Source organism: Phalacrocorax aristotelis, chromosome 2 (assembly GCF_949628215.1).
Source record: "Phalacrocorax aristotelis chromosome 2, bGulAri2.1, whole genome shotgun sequence".
NCBI lineage: Eukaryota > Metazoa > Chordata > Aves > Suliformes > Phalacrocoracidae > Phalacrocorax > Phalacrocorax aristotelis.
The window spans coordinates 43,885,191-43,901,846 of NC_134277.1; the positions used below are offsets into that span (position 1 = coordinate 43,885,191).

A 16,656-nucleotide genomic window follows, 5' to 3' on the forward strand; every position below is an offset into this window, starting at 1 on the left:
ATTTTAGTGCTTAAGATACATAGAAAATAATTTTTTTTCTAGACTTACTTCGATTCCTTTCCTCTTAACTAACAGTTTTGAAATATACATTAACTTCTTTCCCAGTAATATTTAAGGCTCTCTGTTCTCTCAATACGTCTAGGAATACCTCTAGCTGGGTTTTAAGCTATCTTGAAGGCTTTGACCACTGACTTAATATTTAGAGTGTAAGAGCTGGCTACAGCTTTTAGCTGGTATTAATGTCCTAAATATTTGTCTTTTTTACTATGTCTGGAATACATACCAGGGATTTTAACAATGGTTTTCAGAACCATAGAGTCTACCTGATTTAAATATTACATTTTAAAATACAGTTTAGAAATACAACCCTGGGGATGGAGTGGCAGGTAGTTCTCAGAAATACCAAACTCTAAGGAAAAGAGAAACTGTTTGTGAAACAACACGCCAATATTAAGCTGCACAGAGTTTGTTTTAATAGACTTTAGGAAATTCAGAATTTGTATTTCTCAGTGAATACCATCATTACTCTTATTTGCTATCCTATTTTGAATATGGCAAAAGCATGGCAAAAGAAACCAAAATGAACCCTGTCTGAATAATGCTGTTTATTCTCCCAGACAGCTAGATGCGTAATTTGATATCTTTGTGTATATGTCTCTATGTGTAAAGGTATAAAGAAACAGAGATATTTAAATCATATAAATACCTTTCAAATGCATTTTATTTGTTAATTAAATTATTAATTAATTAAATTAGATTATGGTGACAAATAAGAACAATTAAGTCAAATTTTTAACTAGGATGCCTTACTTAACTGAATAAAGTCTTCCTACCTGTACTACCTGGTAAGCGTTAGCCTCATTGAGCACCAGTTCAGTAATTGCAGCACAACAAGCTAGAATAAAAATTCAGATGTAACATTTAGGGCCAGATTTATAAAGATATTCAGATAGTCTGGTGGGTTAACATTAGCTAAGGGACAAATGCCCATCCAGCTGCTCATTCCCTCCACCTCCTTAACAGGTCAGAGGAAGAAAACAGGATGGAAAAGCCTATGGGTCAAGATAAAGACAAGGAGATTGCTTACCAGCTACCATCACAGGCAAAACAGACTTGACTTGGGGAAAAATAATTTAATTTGTTGCTAATTAAAATAGATTTTGATAGCAAAAAAAACAAAGACAAAAATTAAAACAACACCTTTCCCCCACACCATCATTCCCCCCCGCTCCGACTCATCTTCACTCCTTGACTCCCGACTCCTCTACCCCAGCAGCGCTGGGGAGTGGTGGGTGAATGTTACTGTCAGTACATAACAGTTCCACTCTGCTGCTCCTTTCTACTTTTCCCCTGCTCCAGCGTGGGTCCTCTCCACACACTGCAGTGTGAATACCTGCTCCACTGAGGTCTCTCCCATGGGCTGCAGGGGAATCGCTGCTCTGGTGCCTAAAGCACCTCCTCCGCCTCCTTCTCTGACCTTGGTGTTTGCGCTGCTGTTTCTTACTCCCTTTTTTTTTTTTTTCTTCTCTGCTCACCCACATTTTTGCCGTTTCTGAATCATGTGTTAACAGATGCACCACCAGCTTCACTTAGCTTTGCCAAGCAGTGGGTCTGTTGTGAAGCCAGCGGAACCAGCTGTGTCCAGCACACGGCAATCCCTTACCTCTTCCCACAGAAGCCACCTCTGCAGGCCCCCTGCTAACAAAACCTTGCCATCCATATGCAATACAGAAGGCGAAAAACATAAACAAGTACTCGGTCAGAACTAAAAAGGACCTCTGTAGGCTCAGTGCTTACTCTTTCTTAGGAGTCCTTAAGGAAGGCAGAAGTAACCCAGAAATACACTGCAATATTGCACTGGCAGTACTTTTGGTACTGCAATTTATTTCACATTACCAGCTCTTCAGAGGTAACACTCATGATAAAGTATTCAAAATAACTTGCGTATTATGTTACAGGTTTCAGGAAGATACTGCAAAGGCTCATGTAATCCTAGTAAGGATATTTTGTATTTTCCTTGTATAGTAACTGGAAAAAGGCATGATCCTCCGGATGGCATTTCAGAATGGATAGTTGACATGCTATTGAGAAATCTCCTCTAAAAGGGATTCTCTCCATAACTACTGAGGAACCCTTGCCCGACTGGTAGTCTTTAAAATACCACTTTGAAAGGCTTTCATCATAACCAATTCACGATTGATCTACCATAGTAAATTTGCATAGAGGGAAAAATATGATGAAATAAAAATAATCTCAATCTAAAAACAAAGTAAAAAAATTTGTCTTTGAGATGTTTTTACAGGTGGAAGAAATATATATAATTCCCACGTAGTTAATAGCTTATCCTTTGCTTCTTTCTAAAAAAAAGTGTGCTTTTTGAAAATAACGTGCTGGTATTACACATTTTGAAACAAACACAGCTGACTTGGTGCTCCCACTCCCTGAAGCAGGTATAAAAGTTCACAATTTCAATTTTTAAATATTTTGAATCCCTTTGCGCAAGTGTAAGTAAACACATAACAGAGGATTAGGCCTTACAAGCCTACCTGCTTGAAGTGAGAAAGTATTTTCTTGTATCTCATCAGGACTCAGATCATCTGACAAATTAATATGTTGGATTCTCCCTGCCGCATTCGCACTAGATAAACTTCCAACTGAAGAGCGATCAGAAACAAGATTTCTTTCCCTGGGCGGGGAAATCAAATTGCAGTGTCAAAAAAAAAAGGCTTAACGTATGTTTATTAACCATTTCTGATGTTCTGAAAATTTGTATGTTTTTCGCTGAATTAGCTAATACACTGAAAAAGCAAACAAGCCTTTAAACAGAAAATTCCTTTACTACCTTCATCAATTATATTCACAATACTAGCTCACTAAATAGATGTCTGATTAATAGGAAAATGAAGTAGACAGCAATGATGTATTTATAATCTATTCATTATTTAGTTGATACGCTGAAATTATGAAAAACACCTTAAGATTACAATGAAATACGCATAGCTGAAAAAAATACAGCTTATTCATTATGGTCTAAATAGCCTTCTAACTTCTGCAAACATCATATACAGCTGAACAAAACAAAGATGCTATTTGATAAAATAGGGCTTGGTCAAATGTATCTTAAATTATGAAAGAGTCTCATGTAACTGCCACAATGCTGAGGACTGAAAACCTACCCCTGTAATATATGAAGGAGCTGCTCGATTCCACCCCAAATTCGGATTTCCACACTAGTCTCAGGGTCTTCACAAACCTGGACCAGAATCCAAACTACACTCCATAGAAGTTTGATATGATCAGAATGGAGTAAACTGAGCAAGACTGGAACTCCTTCGTACATTTTTATTTGCTCTTTGACTTGTGACTCTGCACAGAGGAGACGTAGCAACTCTGCTGTGAGCCTAAAAAAAAAAATCAGCAAGAAATTTTAACTATGACTCCATCATTATTTTGTATTGTCAGTTAGCAAAGAGGAAAAAACCTGCAAATGTTTAAGAAAGAACAGAGACCTTTTATAAAAAACAAGAAATTCAAGAAAACTGCTTAAAGTCATTGTTTTAAACAAAGAAAAAAAAAAAGAAGGTGGTCCAAATTTGCACAAGGGATGAAATTATATTAACATTGAGTTTGACTGTCAGCATAGGCAGCCAAGCATACACAGCCATGTATGCCGTGTATGGGGGTGGCCAAGCAGGCTGCAGTCGTGTGTGGTACCACCTTCTTGTTAATGGCATTAGTACTACAAGTAGCACTGTCTGCATGACCTTTTAAAGTCCATCTGTGGAATTAGAATAACTCCACAAATAATCGTGATTCTTCTCCAGTATGGTTTGAATATTATGTTTACAAAAGGGATTGGATATATCATTTAAAAGGTTTATACAAGATTTTCATTAACTTCACTCCAATTAAGGTGGACTTTCCATATAAAATATGGTTAGGGGTTTCTATTCCCACTTGAAGAAAAAAAAGCTGCATGTGTGTGAGGAAATGTATGAATTCAGATTCATATCTGAATTGAAAATTATTCTTAACTAGCACTGTACTTCATCAGCACCCTGTCTACATTCAAATACCGGTTTTTATTACAAACTTTTGGTTTATGCATAATCTAAATACTTTCAAACTCAGAGTCTAAATAAAATCTTTTGGTATATTCAACTTCTTTATCTTTGATCATATGTATAACAATTTACATGTGTGAAATAATTAAGCATGAAATTTAAAAAATCTCTTCAGAATTCTAAATGTCATAGGATAATTGACATATCATCAAATTTGAGAGTCTTTTGGTTTCTTACTGAAATGCAGATATACTAGGCTCAACTAGCAGGCTTTGCTGAGACAAAAGGACATTTAAAGAACTGAAGGAACCTTTAAGATTTTCTGACTGAAGGGATATGGGGTCTGACCCAGCCTCTAGCATAAACTCCAACAGCTATATTTCTTGCAGTTTTTCACTAGTTTATATTGGGCATCCCAGGAACTGCCAGAGTTCAGCGCACTTTCCATCTAACCACTTGGGTCTGCGAGAAGCAAAGAGAAGACGCACCAAGAAAAGCAATTGCTATCACTGTATGTTAACATTGCAATTTATTCGCACCACGCTGCAGGCCATCGCTGGAGAGAGAGGAGACAGCTTGTAATGAAACTGCTAGAAAAGAGTCTGCTCTATCAATATCTGACTGAAAATACATAGGTATCAGAACTTTACCTTGAGTCTATTAAAGCAGCATATTATCTAATTGCTCTAACATGTACCTAAATGAAAAATTAAAAAAAAATATTTTAACACAATCTACAAGCGAAGTCTCACCTTTTAGAAAGCAAATCGTATTCATGTAATATCACCAGCAAGTTCTCAACAATGGTGAGCTCACTTATCTTCTCCCTACATTCTGGACTACAAATTGATTATTCCTAGCATTTATATCAAATTAAATTATATGAAAAAAACACACATTGCTCTTTAGCTCTCTCCTTATACATTTGACCAATTTTTTTTTCCTCAAGTCTTCAGGAATAATATTATACAGGGCACACAAATATTTAAAGCCACAAAAATATGAGTCAAGATTGACACTGCAAAAATTTCCAATTTTCCCAGTACAAAAGAAGTGTGAAGGTATAAAAGTAAAGACACAAGAGTATTTAATTTTCTTCATACTATAAATTGAGCAAATAAGGTATATTTTTAGAATCAAATATAATTTCCATAAGCATTTGTAATATACTCCAAAGACTTTCTTGCCCAGTTCAAATTTAACACATTTAATTCTGTGAAGAAAGTTAAATGGAAGTTGAAAATGTATGTATAACATCATTTAAATTAATACTGATATTAAAAAAAATTTAACTGAAATAGAATGAAAGGAATTTGGGAAAGAGAAAATCCAGAGAAATCTTAGTCAATAAATTTCTACTGATCTCATTGAATTGTATCTGGTTTCTTCAGTTTTACAATTTTCCTTACAATTTTCATTTAGAAGATAAAGTTATTACACAACTCTGGAAGTCAGCAGAACAGTAATGCAAAAGCAGCAGCTTTTCATCTATAAAACTATGAAGAATGAAAGGTGCTGTATCTTCCTTTTCTTTTTTTTATCTCCACACCAGGAAAAAATGTCTTATTTTAAGAGAGTTGTTAGCGAAGAGAGGATATATACACACATGGATTTGAGTATATGCATTCATTATTTACTACACTGAGCAATATTGTTCCTGGTTATTGTGAAGCACTGTTACATTGAGCTCAGCACAAAAGATTTCTATATGCAGGAAGTCAGTAAGAATTACAGAATCCTGCATAGGGATTGCAAAGAGAGATTCTATGACTCCAGTCTTGCAAAGTTCTCCGCATGAGAAAGAAGTCTGCTGCAAGGACCAAAGCGTCTACTTAATTTTATAGTAAAGCAGCAGAAACTAAGCATACCTCGTAGACCTCCACAAAACAAGGCCTCATTTTGAAAAACTGTAGTCTTCTCATAAACAGCAGTTTTAATGCTGTGTCAAGAGATAACATTAAAATGCTTATTGTGAACTACAGCACATTAAGTTGAACCTACCTTTCTGCTAGACTAGTCAGAGCAAGGAGGGCACCCAAAAGCACACTGCTGTCTCTGGCAGATAACAAATTTACTAAGGTCTGGAAAAGGAAACACAAAACAAGATAAATATAGATTGGTTATTTTCTTTTATGACTCAAACACGTATATAGTTATTTATTGAAAAGTCAAAATTAACATACAAAATCCTTTACACAATACACTAAAAGTCTTAGGCACATTTAAAATCCACCTTAAGTACACATTTGAAGTCTTAGAGTACACCCAGTCTTAGGGCAAGCAAGGACATTTCTTCTCAAACTGCAGTTAGCATCTCTCTTGACCGTTAAAGAATCTGTCCAACTTAATATACCATTGTAAAAATCTGCTCCTGTGTAAAACACTTCAGAGTTCTAAATCAACTTTTTGCTTCAGGAGGCCTTGATTTTCAGCTTATATTTAAGCAATGCAGAATGTCATTTAAGGCCCTGTATATATTCTGTTAAAGATTTATATCAATGTGAATTCCATGTTTGTCTAGCTTCTCTAAAAATATGTTGTCTGATACTCTCTGATCATAATTGCCAATGTTTTACAGCAGCATAATAGAATCACAAAGCACTAGTTATACTGATCTTGATCTACTGTTTCTGAGTTTGGCCATAAATCAGCAGTGGTTAAGTACAGATCCTTAGATGTATAGCAATGTATATATATAGTAATGTATAGCAAAGGATGTCTCGGTTGACACCGCTCCATTTAGACACAGAATACTTTATAAGTGAAAAGTCATATCAGAAATTTATATACAAATATAAATAAAAATATATTTATATTAAAAAACATATAAACCAATTTATATCATAGTAACATGTAGCTCAGGACAGTATAAACAGGAGTAGTAATTTTTATACAAATTAGTTTGGTCCAAACATTTAAGACCTATTTATCTCAAACAACTAATAACCATGCATAAGGCCACTTACCTTACATATAAGAAACAGTTTTGATGATACTACAAATACATCTGTAAAACACAGAGCCGAGATTACCTTACTTTACAAGCTTGACAAGATAAGGAATTTACTCCCACCTAGATCACATCTGAAAAGCGTAAGTCATTCAGTTAAGTAGCTAATTGGTTATAATCAGCAATTTTATAAAGCACTTACTTTATGTGCTCCACTTGCTATAACCCATTCTCTTTGACCTTTAACGGCAGCAAGCTTCTGGAAAATGTCTATGGAAACAAAGGAAGTCATATAAATTGAAGCTTTACCACTTAATATTTTTCATTTTACTAATCATAAAATAAAGCAAGACACTGCACAATCTCTCTTTGAACCGTGACTCGTTCATTTTACTCTGTTATTTCAGTGCCTAAAGAGGTATTAATTTCTTAACGAAATACTACTTATGTACAAAACCAAGATGTGCTTCTCCACAGCAATTTCAGTTTTCACTTGTATGATGATGACTACGGTGAATCTAGTAATATCTTACTTAAATGACCACCTCAGGTATTAACATTTTAAGCCTCACACAAAAACTTCTAAGCGCCCTTATAATTTTTGTTATCAGCTATAACACTTACATGTCACGTTGACCAGCTTGTCTGCATTATGCTGCTCTTCTCCATAATCAAGATAGCCATTTGCTACTGTTTCCATATACTACAAGGGGGGGTGGGGGGAATGAAGGATACCATTAAAAATAGTTTTAAGAATTCATAAACGTAGAGTGTTATGCACAGAAATAGCCTGTAGGTGGTGCACTGGTTTCACGGAAAAGGTGCATCTGCACCATCCCACATACTTTTGCTGTAAAACTTGTGAAGGAACAGAAGAGATCTTGGAAGCATAACAATTTAAAAAAAGCAAGTGTAAAATTCCACACGGAAAACTCACTGAAGACTATCAAATACAACAACAACTACTTTTAGGGCCAAAATTCCCTTCTTTGCAAGCTGGTAGATGTTGGTAAGCATTTTCTAGGGAATTACGACTTCATGTTTTCTGCTCTCAAACCTCAGCACCTACTATTGGCCACTGTTTGGAACAACCAGATGGATATTCAGTCCACACAGCTGACAGGCTCAGACTCTACAAAACCTACACAACTGCAGGGGGGATTTGGGTTGGGGTTTTTTTGGACATAGACAACTGGTGGGAAAGGTGGTCAATCTTTTTTAACAACCCTAATAATTATCTGGTTAAACATATTTTTCCAGAAAATGAGAACTATCACAAGGATGTAATATTTGTTAGCACAAAAAATCATTATATGGTTCATAGCATCACTTGTATATCAGTCTTACATATGGTGGCATTTTGAAATTTCCAGAACACTGTATAGGGAAACTACAGCAGTTTCAAGCAGATGGTACAGACAGGCTAGAACTACAGTATTAGCACACAATTTAGAAAGAAAAGTCACATGAGGAGGACACAAATAATGCAAAGTAATAATAGCAATAATAATTTTATTAGTTTTCTACTAAAACACCCCAAAACACTTTAAAATGAGAACAGCTTTTTATCTGAAACTACGCAAAAAAAAGAAAAAATGTGGTTTTAATGGTGTATAAAATAGTCTAATGGAGGACTTTAGACTTGTGATTTGGATGCACAATTCACCTTGAAATTACTGCCACCTTCCAAATTTCTGAGGAATTTTTGAAAGTCTCAGCTATAACTTTTTTCAAACTGCGTTTCAGAGTGCTAGAAATCCATTTAACAATTTTATCTTGCTGCAAAGGACAAAAAAGATTAAGTTCTGCAGAAGCTCAGAAATCATAAAAATTGCATCTCATGACTTTTTAAATTCTCTATGCCAGCAACACATGCATAGTAAAAATTATTATCAATTATACAGTTAGGATGCCTGCCCCAGAAGATTCTGCTTGCAGACGTTGCCAACGTTTCAGGAGGCTTTTCACTGTCCAAGCTCCTCAAAAAGTAGGGCTACGCATTAATGACATACAACACTGGAAAATGCCAAGCAGTTCCTGTGGGTATCATATTAGAACCCGAGGGAATAGCAGGAAGATGTGCCAGGGGAGGTTTAGGTTGGATATTAGGAAAAGCTTCTTCACCCAAAGGGTGAAGGGTGAACAGGTTCCTCAGGGAGGCAGTCACATAATCATAGAATCATTAAGGTTGGAAAAGACCCTTAAGATCATCGAGTCCAACCGCTAACCTATCACTGCCAAGTCCACCACTAAACCATATCCTCAAGCACCACGTCTAGCCTTCTTTTAAATACCTCCAGGGATGGAGACTCAACCACCTCCCTGGGCAGCCTGTTCCAATGTTTGACAACCCTTTCAGTGAAGAAGTTTTTCCTAATGTGCAACCTAAACTTCCCCTTTGCCAGCTTGAGGCCATTTCCTCTCATCCTATCGCTTGTTACGAGGGAGAAGAGATGGACCCCCGCCTCGCTGCAACCTCCTTTCAGGTAGTTGTAGAGAGCGATAAGGTCATGGCGCCCATTCTGACGCTATTCAAGAAGCACTTGGACAACACCCTCAGACACATGGTGTGAACTTGGGGCTGTCCTGTGCAGGGACAGGAGTTGGGCTTGATGATCCTTGTGGGTCCCTTCCAACTTAGGACTTTCTATGATTCCATGGTATCCATTAGAAACAATCTTTAACTCCAGAAATTTTAGGGACATTTCAAACACTTGACTGACCAATGGGCTAATAGCACACTACTGGTTCTTTGAACTACAGGTGGCTCTACAAATATTCATGAACGATGACTGCATTCGATAAAGATATATTTGTCATTAAAATTCTGATTTTTTTTCTAGAAAGCAAACTGCCAACAACTTCAAAGATATTCAAGATATGTCATATCTTACTGCTAAATTGGCACTGATGAACAAATATTAAAAACCCAGGAGTAAAGCAGCATTAACACAGAGCAATAACAATACAATTATCGTACAACAATTGTACAACAAAAGCAGTCAGCTATCAACGTTTTGTAATGCAAATATACTTTAGTCCCCAAGTTTAAACCTGTTTAATGTTCTATCACTATGCTTTTACCTTTGAAAAGTCACTTGCTACAGTTCAAGGTGACTTTACTCATCTTCCTTCAAAAGTCTACAGTTTCTTTTGACTGAACCAACTGTGCTGACTTTTTTAATCCTCCTCCCACTTCAGGTGGCATTTGTTAAACCTCCTAACTAGAAGTCCTGGGTTAAATGCTGCTAAAATATGAGGAGAGCTGCTTTGTGCACTAGTGAAAAAATCCACACCAACTGCTTATGGGCAAACAGAGGAACAGACTCGCTTTTTTCCATAAACCAAGACTATATGTACGCTGCTATTTACAGTGTATTTCATCCTTATCATAATAAACTGACATGCAACATAATGAACAAAGGTACTATGAGGAATGCTACCTGAGCTAGATTTTCAATCCCGCCCAAGCTGTGGAGCATTTCCTAAAAGAAAATTTTAAAATTTTAAAAATTGAGTCAAAATACAGAAAACATTAGAATATAAATACTGTTTGTTATGAATGTGTAGAAACCTTAACTCCAGTTGTCAAAGTCAATGGATTCCAAAGACGCTTAGCATCTCCAGAATTCAGAATTATTTATAATTAGAAGACAAATAAAAACACAGAAGTGAAATTTTAAAGGTTCGAAAACTGGAAAAACAGTTTAAGCTTTGGAACACATAGAAAAGAAATACACAAACCCAAATATCTTAACAGATGTCTGAGGCTTAGTCCTATGAATAGCAACTATAATAGCCAGAATAAAATTAAAAGCTAGTTGTTTGTAGTTCAGAGCATTGGGCTGCTAGGAGGAATAGGCAGCCTTCAGTTTCCTTCACTTACTACATTATGGGAATTCTACACATCCATGTGCTAATGTCAGGTACGGAGTCTAGGGCTGGGAGCAACGACCGAGCCATCTGTTATGGAGATTTACAGGTTCTTTTTTAGGGTTAGCAACAACAGACACTACATAAGAAATTCCAGAAACTGAGCAAGTTATGCAGTAACAGTGCAAATTCACTCTCTTGGCATCTGTTTGCAAATAGCATCTTCACCTACACATAGGTACATAGGTACTTACATATAATAAGTATGCATCTAATAAGTATGCATAAGTATGCATCAATAAGAATGCACATTTTTATACACATGCTTCATGACAACTCATATGTATGATGCTTATATGCATTCTCTTATGCATACAAGATACAGTATTTTGACATACTGACCTGATAGCATGGATCCCTTATTAGTAACCTAAGGCAGATTAATACTCTAAGAAAATGGATGGACGGAGCTTGATTAACCCACTCCCTGTAAAAGAGATATTCAAAACATAAACCAAATACAATAAAAATATGTTAAAACACTTGGATGAAACACTTTGATTCAGGAATCAATTGACTAGAAGATTAGTGACCTACAACAGCTGTACAACATACTATACTATGGAACTTTTAATAACATTTATGTTCAAATATAGTAACAGCTTTAAATAAATTGATTCATTACATGAGCGTTGCCAGCCATCACTTATCACTGAACTGATGCAGAACAGTACATGCTTATCTCTAAGCACAAACTGATCATGCTTTGATATAAACTTATTTTAAGTATTTGCATCAAGGCCCAGAAGAGCAAAATCACTGAGAAACCACATATCAAACTTCAGTGCACAAAACACACTTACACAAAAATATTTTTAAAAACCACATGGGTGCTACAGAAGTAAAAATAGCCAGATTTGAAATAATTTTTGAATTAGCATAATCTATCCTCGGTTTTAAAAACTCTAATGCCATTAGTCCTTGGAATAATTTGTTATTTAGTTTAAGTGTGCCTGATAAAGGAAATTCCTCTTTTATATCTGTCCATACAATTTCCCAGCAAACACGTGGCAGAAAACACAACTCAGATTTGCAAAAAGTATCCAGGGGCAGTAATCCTGCATAAAATACCAGTAATAGAATCACTATTTCCATTGTCTGTTGAAGGTATATATCCCCATTTTCCTATTTAAAATAAACCCAGAATTGGACATCTTTGCGGTGGTGGTTTTTTTGTTGTAGTATCTGGGCAAGTTTCCAAGGAACAGAAGAAGTTTATGAGACATGGCAGTTCTCTTCCCTTTTTATCATTTGCAGTTGGGAACAACACCAATGGCTAAAAATATTTTGATAAAAATAAATGTTTTTCAAATAGATACTAACAAAATCTCAGCCCTTCTATGCCAATATTCTGCCCAAAGTAATACTATTTTTTATTATTCTTCCTTCCATAATTGGCCACTTCAGAACATCACAAAACTTTCATGGAAAGAAAACAGCAACCATATACTGGTAGGCAGAATTTGTAGGTCAGATTTTAAAGTGGCCTGAAGATCATTATCACAGTGGTTCTACAAAGTTATTCTTTCAAAAAGCTTTGACTCAACAGAAGTTAGTTTCTTCACCTAACGGATGAACAACGGATTTGTCACACTTCCAAGGACGGACAGTAATTCTCTAGGCCTCATTAACACCTGAGGGCTTCTTCTACTATAGTTTAATTTATAATACTCATCGTCAGATACCTGAGTATATATCCAGTATATTCCAGCAGGATTTTTTTCTGCCTGCTTACCTAAACTCGTCATCCACACTACTTAAGCTAAGCTGATCACAGCTTTCTTGTCAATGGAACTACCTCCAGTCACAACTTCTGCTGACACAGTGATGCCAGTAAGTGGGTGTGATTTTTTTCTTGTGCCCCAACCAACACAGTTATGCCAGCAAAAGTATGTAATAACAGGTGAGGGTGACAGTTTCTAAGACTCTGACACAATGCAATGGCAGTAGTTCCAAAGAGAGGACACCATGGCAGCCATAGTAAAATATTTATAAAGGGCAACTAAATCACCTTTGTAACTGCATTTATGTCATGGGTTTTACACACCTAGCAATATATGCTCCTTTCATTAACCTTACCTGGTTGCTTTCATTTATAATACAAGGCTGGTTTTGCTATATCGTCATCAACAACAAGTACCAAACAAAACAAAAACCAAAACATGAGCTAGGTATGGCACATAAAAATAGAACTTGGGAAGACACAATGCAAGTTATTCTTAGATTTTTGGTGAATTAAGCTGAGCCACTAACATCCCACCGGTGGGCACTGAAATGATAAAGTTCACTTTCAAAGAAAGAGGTACCAGATTTACAAATCACTTAAATGATCTGTCTTAAACTCACTGCTATTTAGATAATCAAATATGCGATCCCTAGTTCCCCAGTTAGTTCTGAAACAGGTATAAGCAAACTATGTGATTTTTTTGGTGGTTTTTAGGTACTTCTGTAAATTCTAGCAGTTACACATTAGTACCTTTAAATGCTCTAGGATTCTTCCTTTAAGCTTCTGTACCATCTAAGATTTTTCAGAAAATTTATTTGGGCTTTAAAAAAAGAAAAATACAACCCATTGCAGTGGTGTATAGTAACAGAAATCCTGAAATAACATTCTTTTTTTCAGAAAATATCCTTTTTTATTTCCCCTATTTTTTTAAGGTCTTGCACTTCTTCCCCACTGAAATGAGAGCAGCATAAGTGATCCCTTTCTAATCCCATTATAGACATGAATACAAATAAATATGAACAGTAGCATCAATTCATCTGAATTTTATGAAAGCTACCGATCTCCCTATAGGCAGCAGTCCATAAAATACAAGTAAAATGAGTAAAATAAAAATGAAATTAGAAAAGCAAACCATAGATTACAGATACCAGATATGGAAAAACAATTAAGGACGCATAGCAAATGTTAGAATTTCTGTCATCCAAATTCTGTCATATACACAGACCTTCCTTTTTCCGTCCCACTACCCCAAGCATTTGGTCTTCAAAGCCATTACAGAAGTGATTGTTTAAAACTGAGATTATGCAGAGATGGGAAGCTGGCAGTTTCCATCAGAGGATTATTGTTAAACCACATATGCTGTATACGTTGTTGAAACAGTATGAAACATTATCCATGCATCTTGGTTCTTTGCTTACAGCAAGAGAGAGTGACCCTTCTTGGGTGCGAATATGTTCAATATACTGACCTGCAGGTAAGTCTGTTCTTAACTAAAGCTGTAAAGATCTCTTGAAACAGCTCACGTTTGGGATGTTTGCTAAAATTTCTCTCATTCTTGTAGGTCACGCTAATAAGGAAAAAAGAACCAAAACAAACATGCTGAATTGCTGATTATCTTGCCACAACATAATTTTAGATTGCCAAAACTTAGCAAGAAAAATTAAGAAATGTCGTATCAGCAGTTACAATGGAAAAACACAACGTCAGATTTCCAGACATTAACATGGAAGAACAGTCCGTCTCATGCATAATTTGGGACTATTACAATGGCACAATACAAGCTTTCCAAATAAAGAAACAATTACTTTATTTAGCTTGACTATATTAACTCTCAACAGTACCCTCTGCTGAGTGGGAACATGTGTGTGAAACTTAGAAAGGCAGGAACATTGACAGTTAGGTTTAGAAAGTTAAAAATATATAATTCATATGTCCAATAGTGGGTTAATGTGAAAGTACAAGTAACAGGCGTAAGTGAACATGTAAATGCCTTCAACACCTTGGGAAGCTTAAGATACATAAAGATGTTCAGAGCTTTTTCTTTTTTTTTTTTTACCTAAAGTTTTCAAGCTCAACAGCTTCTGCTAGTTCTTGCCATTGACCACAGGGTTTTTGTTCATTGCTTTTGACATTTTGCTGAGCTCTTGTCACACTGGTTTGACCACTTCCAAAACGTATAGCTGGAAGCTAAGGAGTAAAGGGATAGTACTCATTAGTCAAACACTGCATCTTAAGTTCTATAAGAATATTATCAAGCAAAAGTACCTTTTCTCAAGTTCTGACTTGAACTTTGGACCTATCATCTGCCATTATAAGATATACACACACCCCATGCAAAACAAAACTGATGTGGTAGAAAACTGATGTAAAGCAAAGCTGGAAAACAAGTAAATGGAGGTATATAAAATGTGAAGAACAGCATCTTAAAATTTATAATAGTAAAGCTCAATAGAATCTGCAACACATGCTCATTATCTATGCTCCTTACCTGTCCCAATTCTACAGTTGCACAACCTTCATATTCTTTTTAGACTGTAGAACTCCCATGTTTCAGTTTTTGGCTCAGAAGCAAGTCCACGGCTCTATCCAGGAAGGGAGTGCATGACTCCTACCTCTCATGGATGATTCCCCAAGTCATTTTGTCATATAGTTTTATGGAATAGAACAGGAAAATTTGTTCTGGCATTCCAAGGACTCATACCTATCATCATGTGTTGGGTTTCTTTGCTTCAAATGGCAAACACAAGCTTTACCAAGTGACTTGAGGTAAAGGAGATTTTACTGTGTCCTATAAGATTCATGCATTGATATTTATGCCCTGACGATTTTTAGCTGAAGTGTTTTCCTCCAGAGACAAATTGTTTAAGGTTAAAATGCTGATTTTTTTAAATTTTATATTTTTTACCACTCTTCATAATATTGTAAGTAATACAACTCTAAGCCTACCTTCTCATGACACTGTGGAGCAGCATGGAAGAAAAATCTGTTAGGCTACTTGACTATATGCACTGATAAAAATAATTAAATAAATATTATTTTAAAAGTGATGCCACATCTGCTACAGCAGGTTTTGCTAACATGTTTAATCATAATGGAACACAATATCCTAAGTATCTGCCACAATCCATAATTGCCATTACTTATAATTATATAATTCTACAGCATGCTTAATAGTTATTTAAAAGTAATAGTTATTGAAAAATACCTGTTGGTTGCTCGACTGAATATTTAAGAGAGACTGAAGTCTTTTAAGATCAGAATAATCCCTAGGATAAAACACAATATCATAAATATATGTGTTAATTGTTACATAAAAGTACTTTTAAGAGCAAAGGTCAACAAGCAACAATGCTACTGACAGAAAATAAAGTTTTCTGGTGTTGCCGAGTGTCCCCATTTTGCATAGAGAAGAATTTATAGCTTCTCCAGAATGTGTTAAATCAACAAAGGTGTAAATAAACTTTGTGACCAGAGTAACAGTTGTCATGTTTATACTGCATTTCAAATTAAAGCAGTCTGCTTTGGCAGCTAGTGCAAATTCCACACGGGTCCTGCTGCAGTTCAAAGAAAGACATCAGATACTATACCTCATAGAGGTCCCATGAGGATTTTTGTCTGTTCCTTTTTCTGTGCTCTTCAACTTTTTGTCCTGATAGGGCATTGTGTGTAACTATTATCAGATGGCTAAAAACTCATTTCCTTAAAAACAGATAGATAGAATTATATCATTGCAACAAAGGCAACAAATATTTACTTACAGAACCAACTGATGACATTTTAAGAAAAAAACCAGCTCTACCATTTTCCCAACATGAACCCCTAGGCATTATATGAGGATTTCCTGTAGAATTCCAGATCTTAACAGGAAAGTAATTAACCTAACATACAGAAACCTTATTTTCCCAACACATGGGTAGATAACATTGGCCGTCTTGATATTACACTTCATTTTTATTGGGACTTTGCCTCTTCTTGCACATTAT

The 16,656-nt window shown here is 35.7% G+C and overlaps 1 protein-coding gene across 1 annotated transcript in view; it reads right to left on the minus strand.

The window, feature by feature from the left end:
• Positions 1-16,366, minus strand: part of NEK10 (NIMA related kinase 10) — a 96,556-nt gene extending 80,190 nt beyond the window's left edge. Inside the window, exons 1-13 of the mRNA XM_075083273.1 lie at positions 16,261-16,366; positions 15,879-15,939; positions 14,730-14,860; positions 14,142-14,240; positions 11,290-11,374; positions 10,458-10,499; positions 7,639-7,717; positions 7,217-7,284; positions 6,066-6,145; positions 4,817-4,903; positions 3,177-3,401; positions 2,547-2,686; positions 834-895 (exon numbers count right to left, since the gene is read on the minus strand). Coding sequence (XP_074939374.1) covers positions 834-895; positions 2,547-2,686; positions 3,177-3,401; positions 4,817-4,903; positions 6,066-6,145; positions 7,217-7,284; positions 7,639-7,717; positions 10,458-10,499; positions 11,290-11,374; positions 14,142-14,240; positions 14,730-14,860; positions 15,879-15,939; positions 16,261-16,334 — 1,233 coding nt within the window. The 5' untranslated portion in view covers positions 16,335-16,366. The remainder of the gene's footprint in view (positions 1-833; positions 896-2,546; positions 2,687-3,176; positions 3,402-4,816; positions 4,904-6,065; positions 6,146-7,216; positions 7,285-7,638; positions 7,718-10,457; positions 10,500-11,289; positions 11,375-14,141; positions 14,241-14,729; positions 14,861-15,878; positions 15,940-16,260) is intronic.
• Positions 16,367-16,656: the final 290 nt, after the last annotated feature.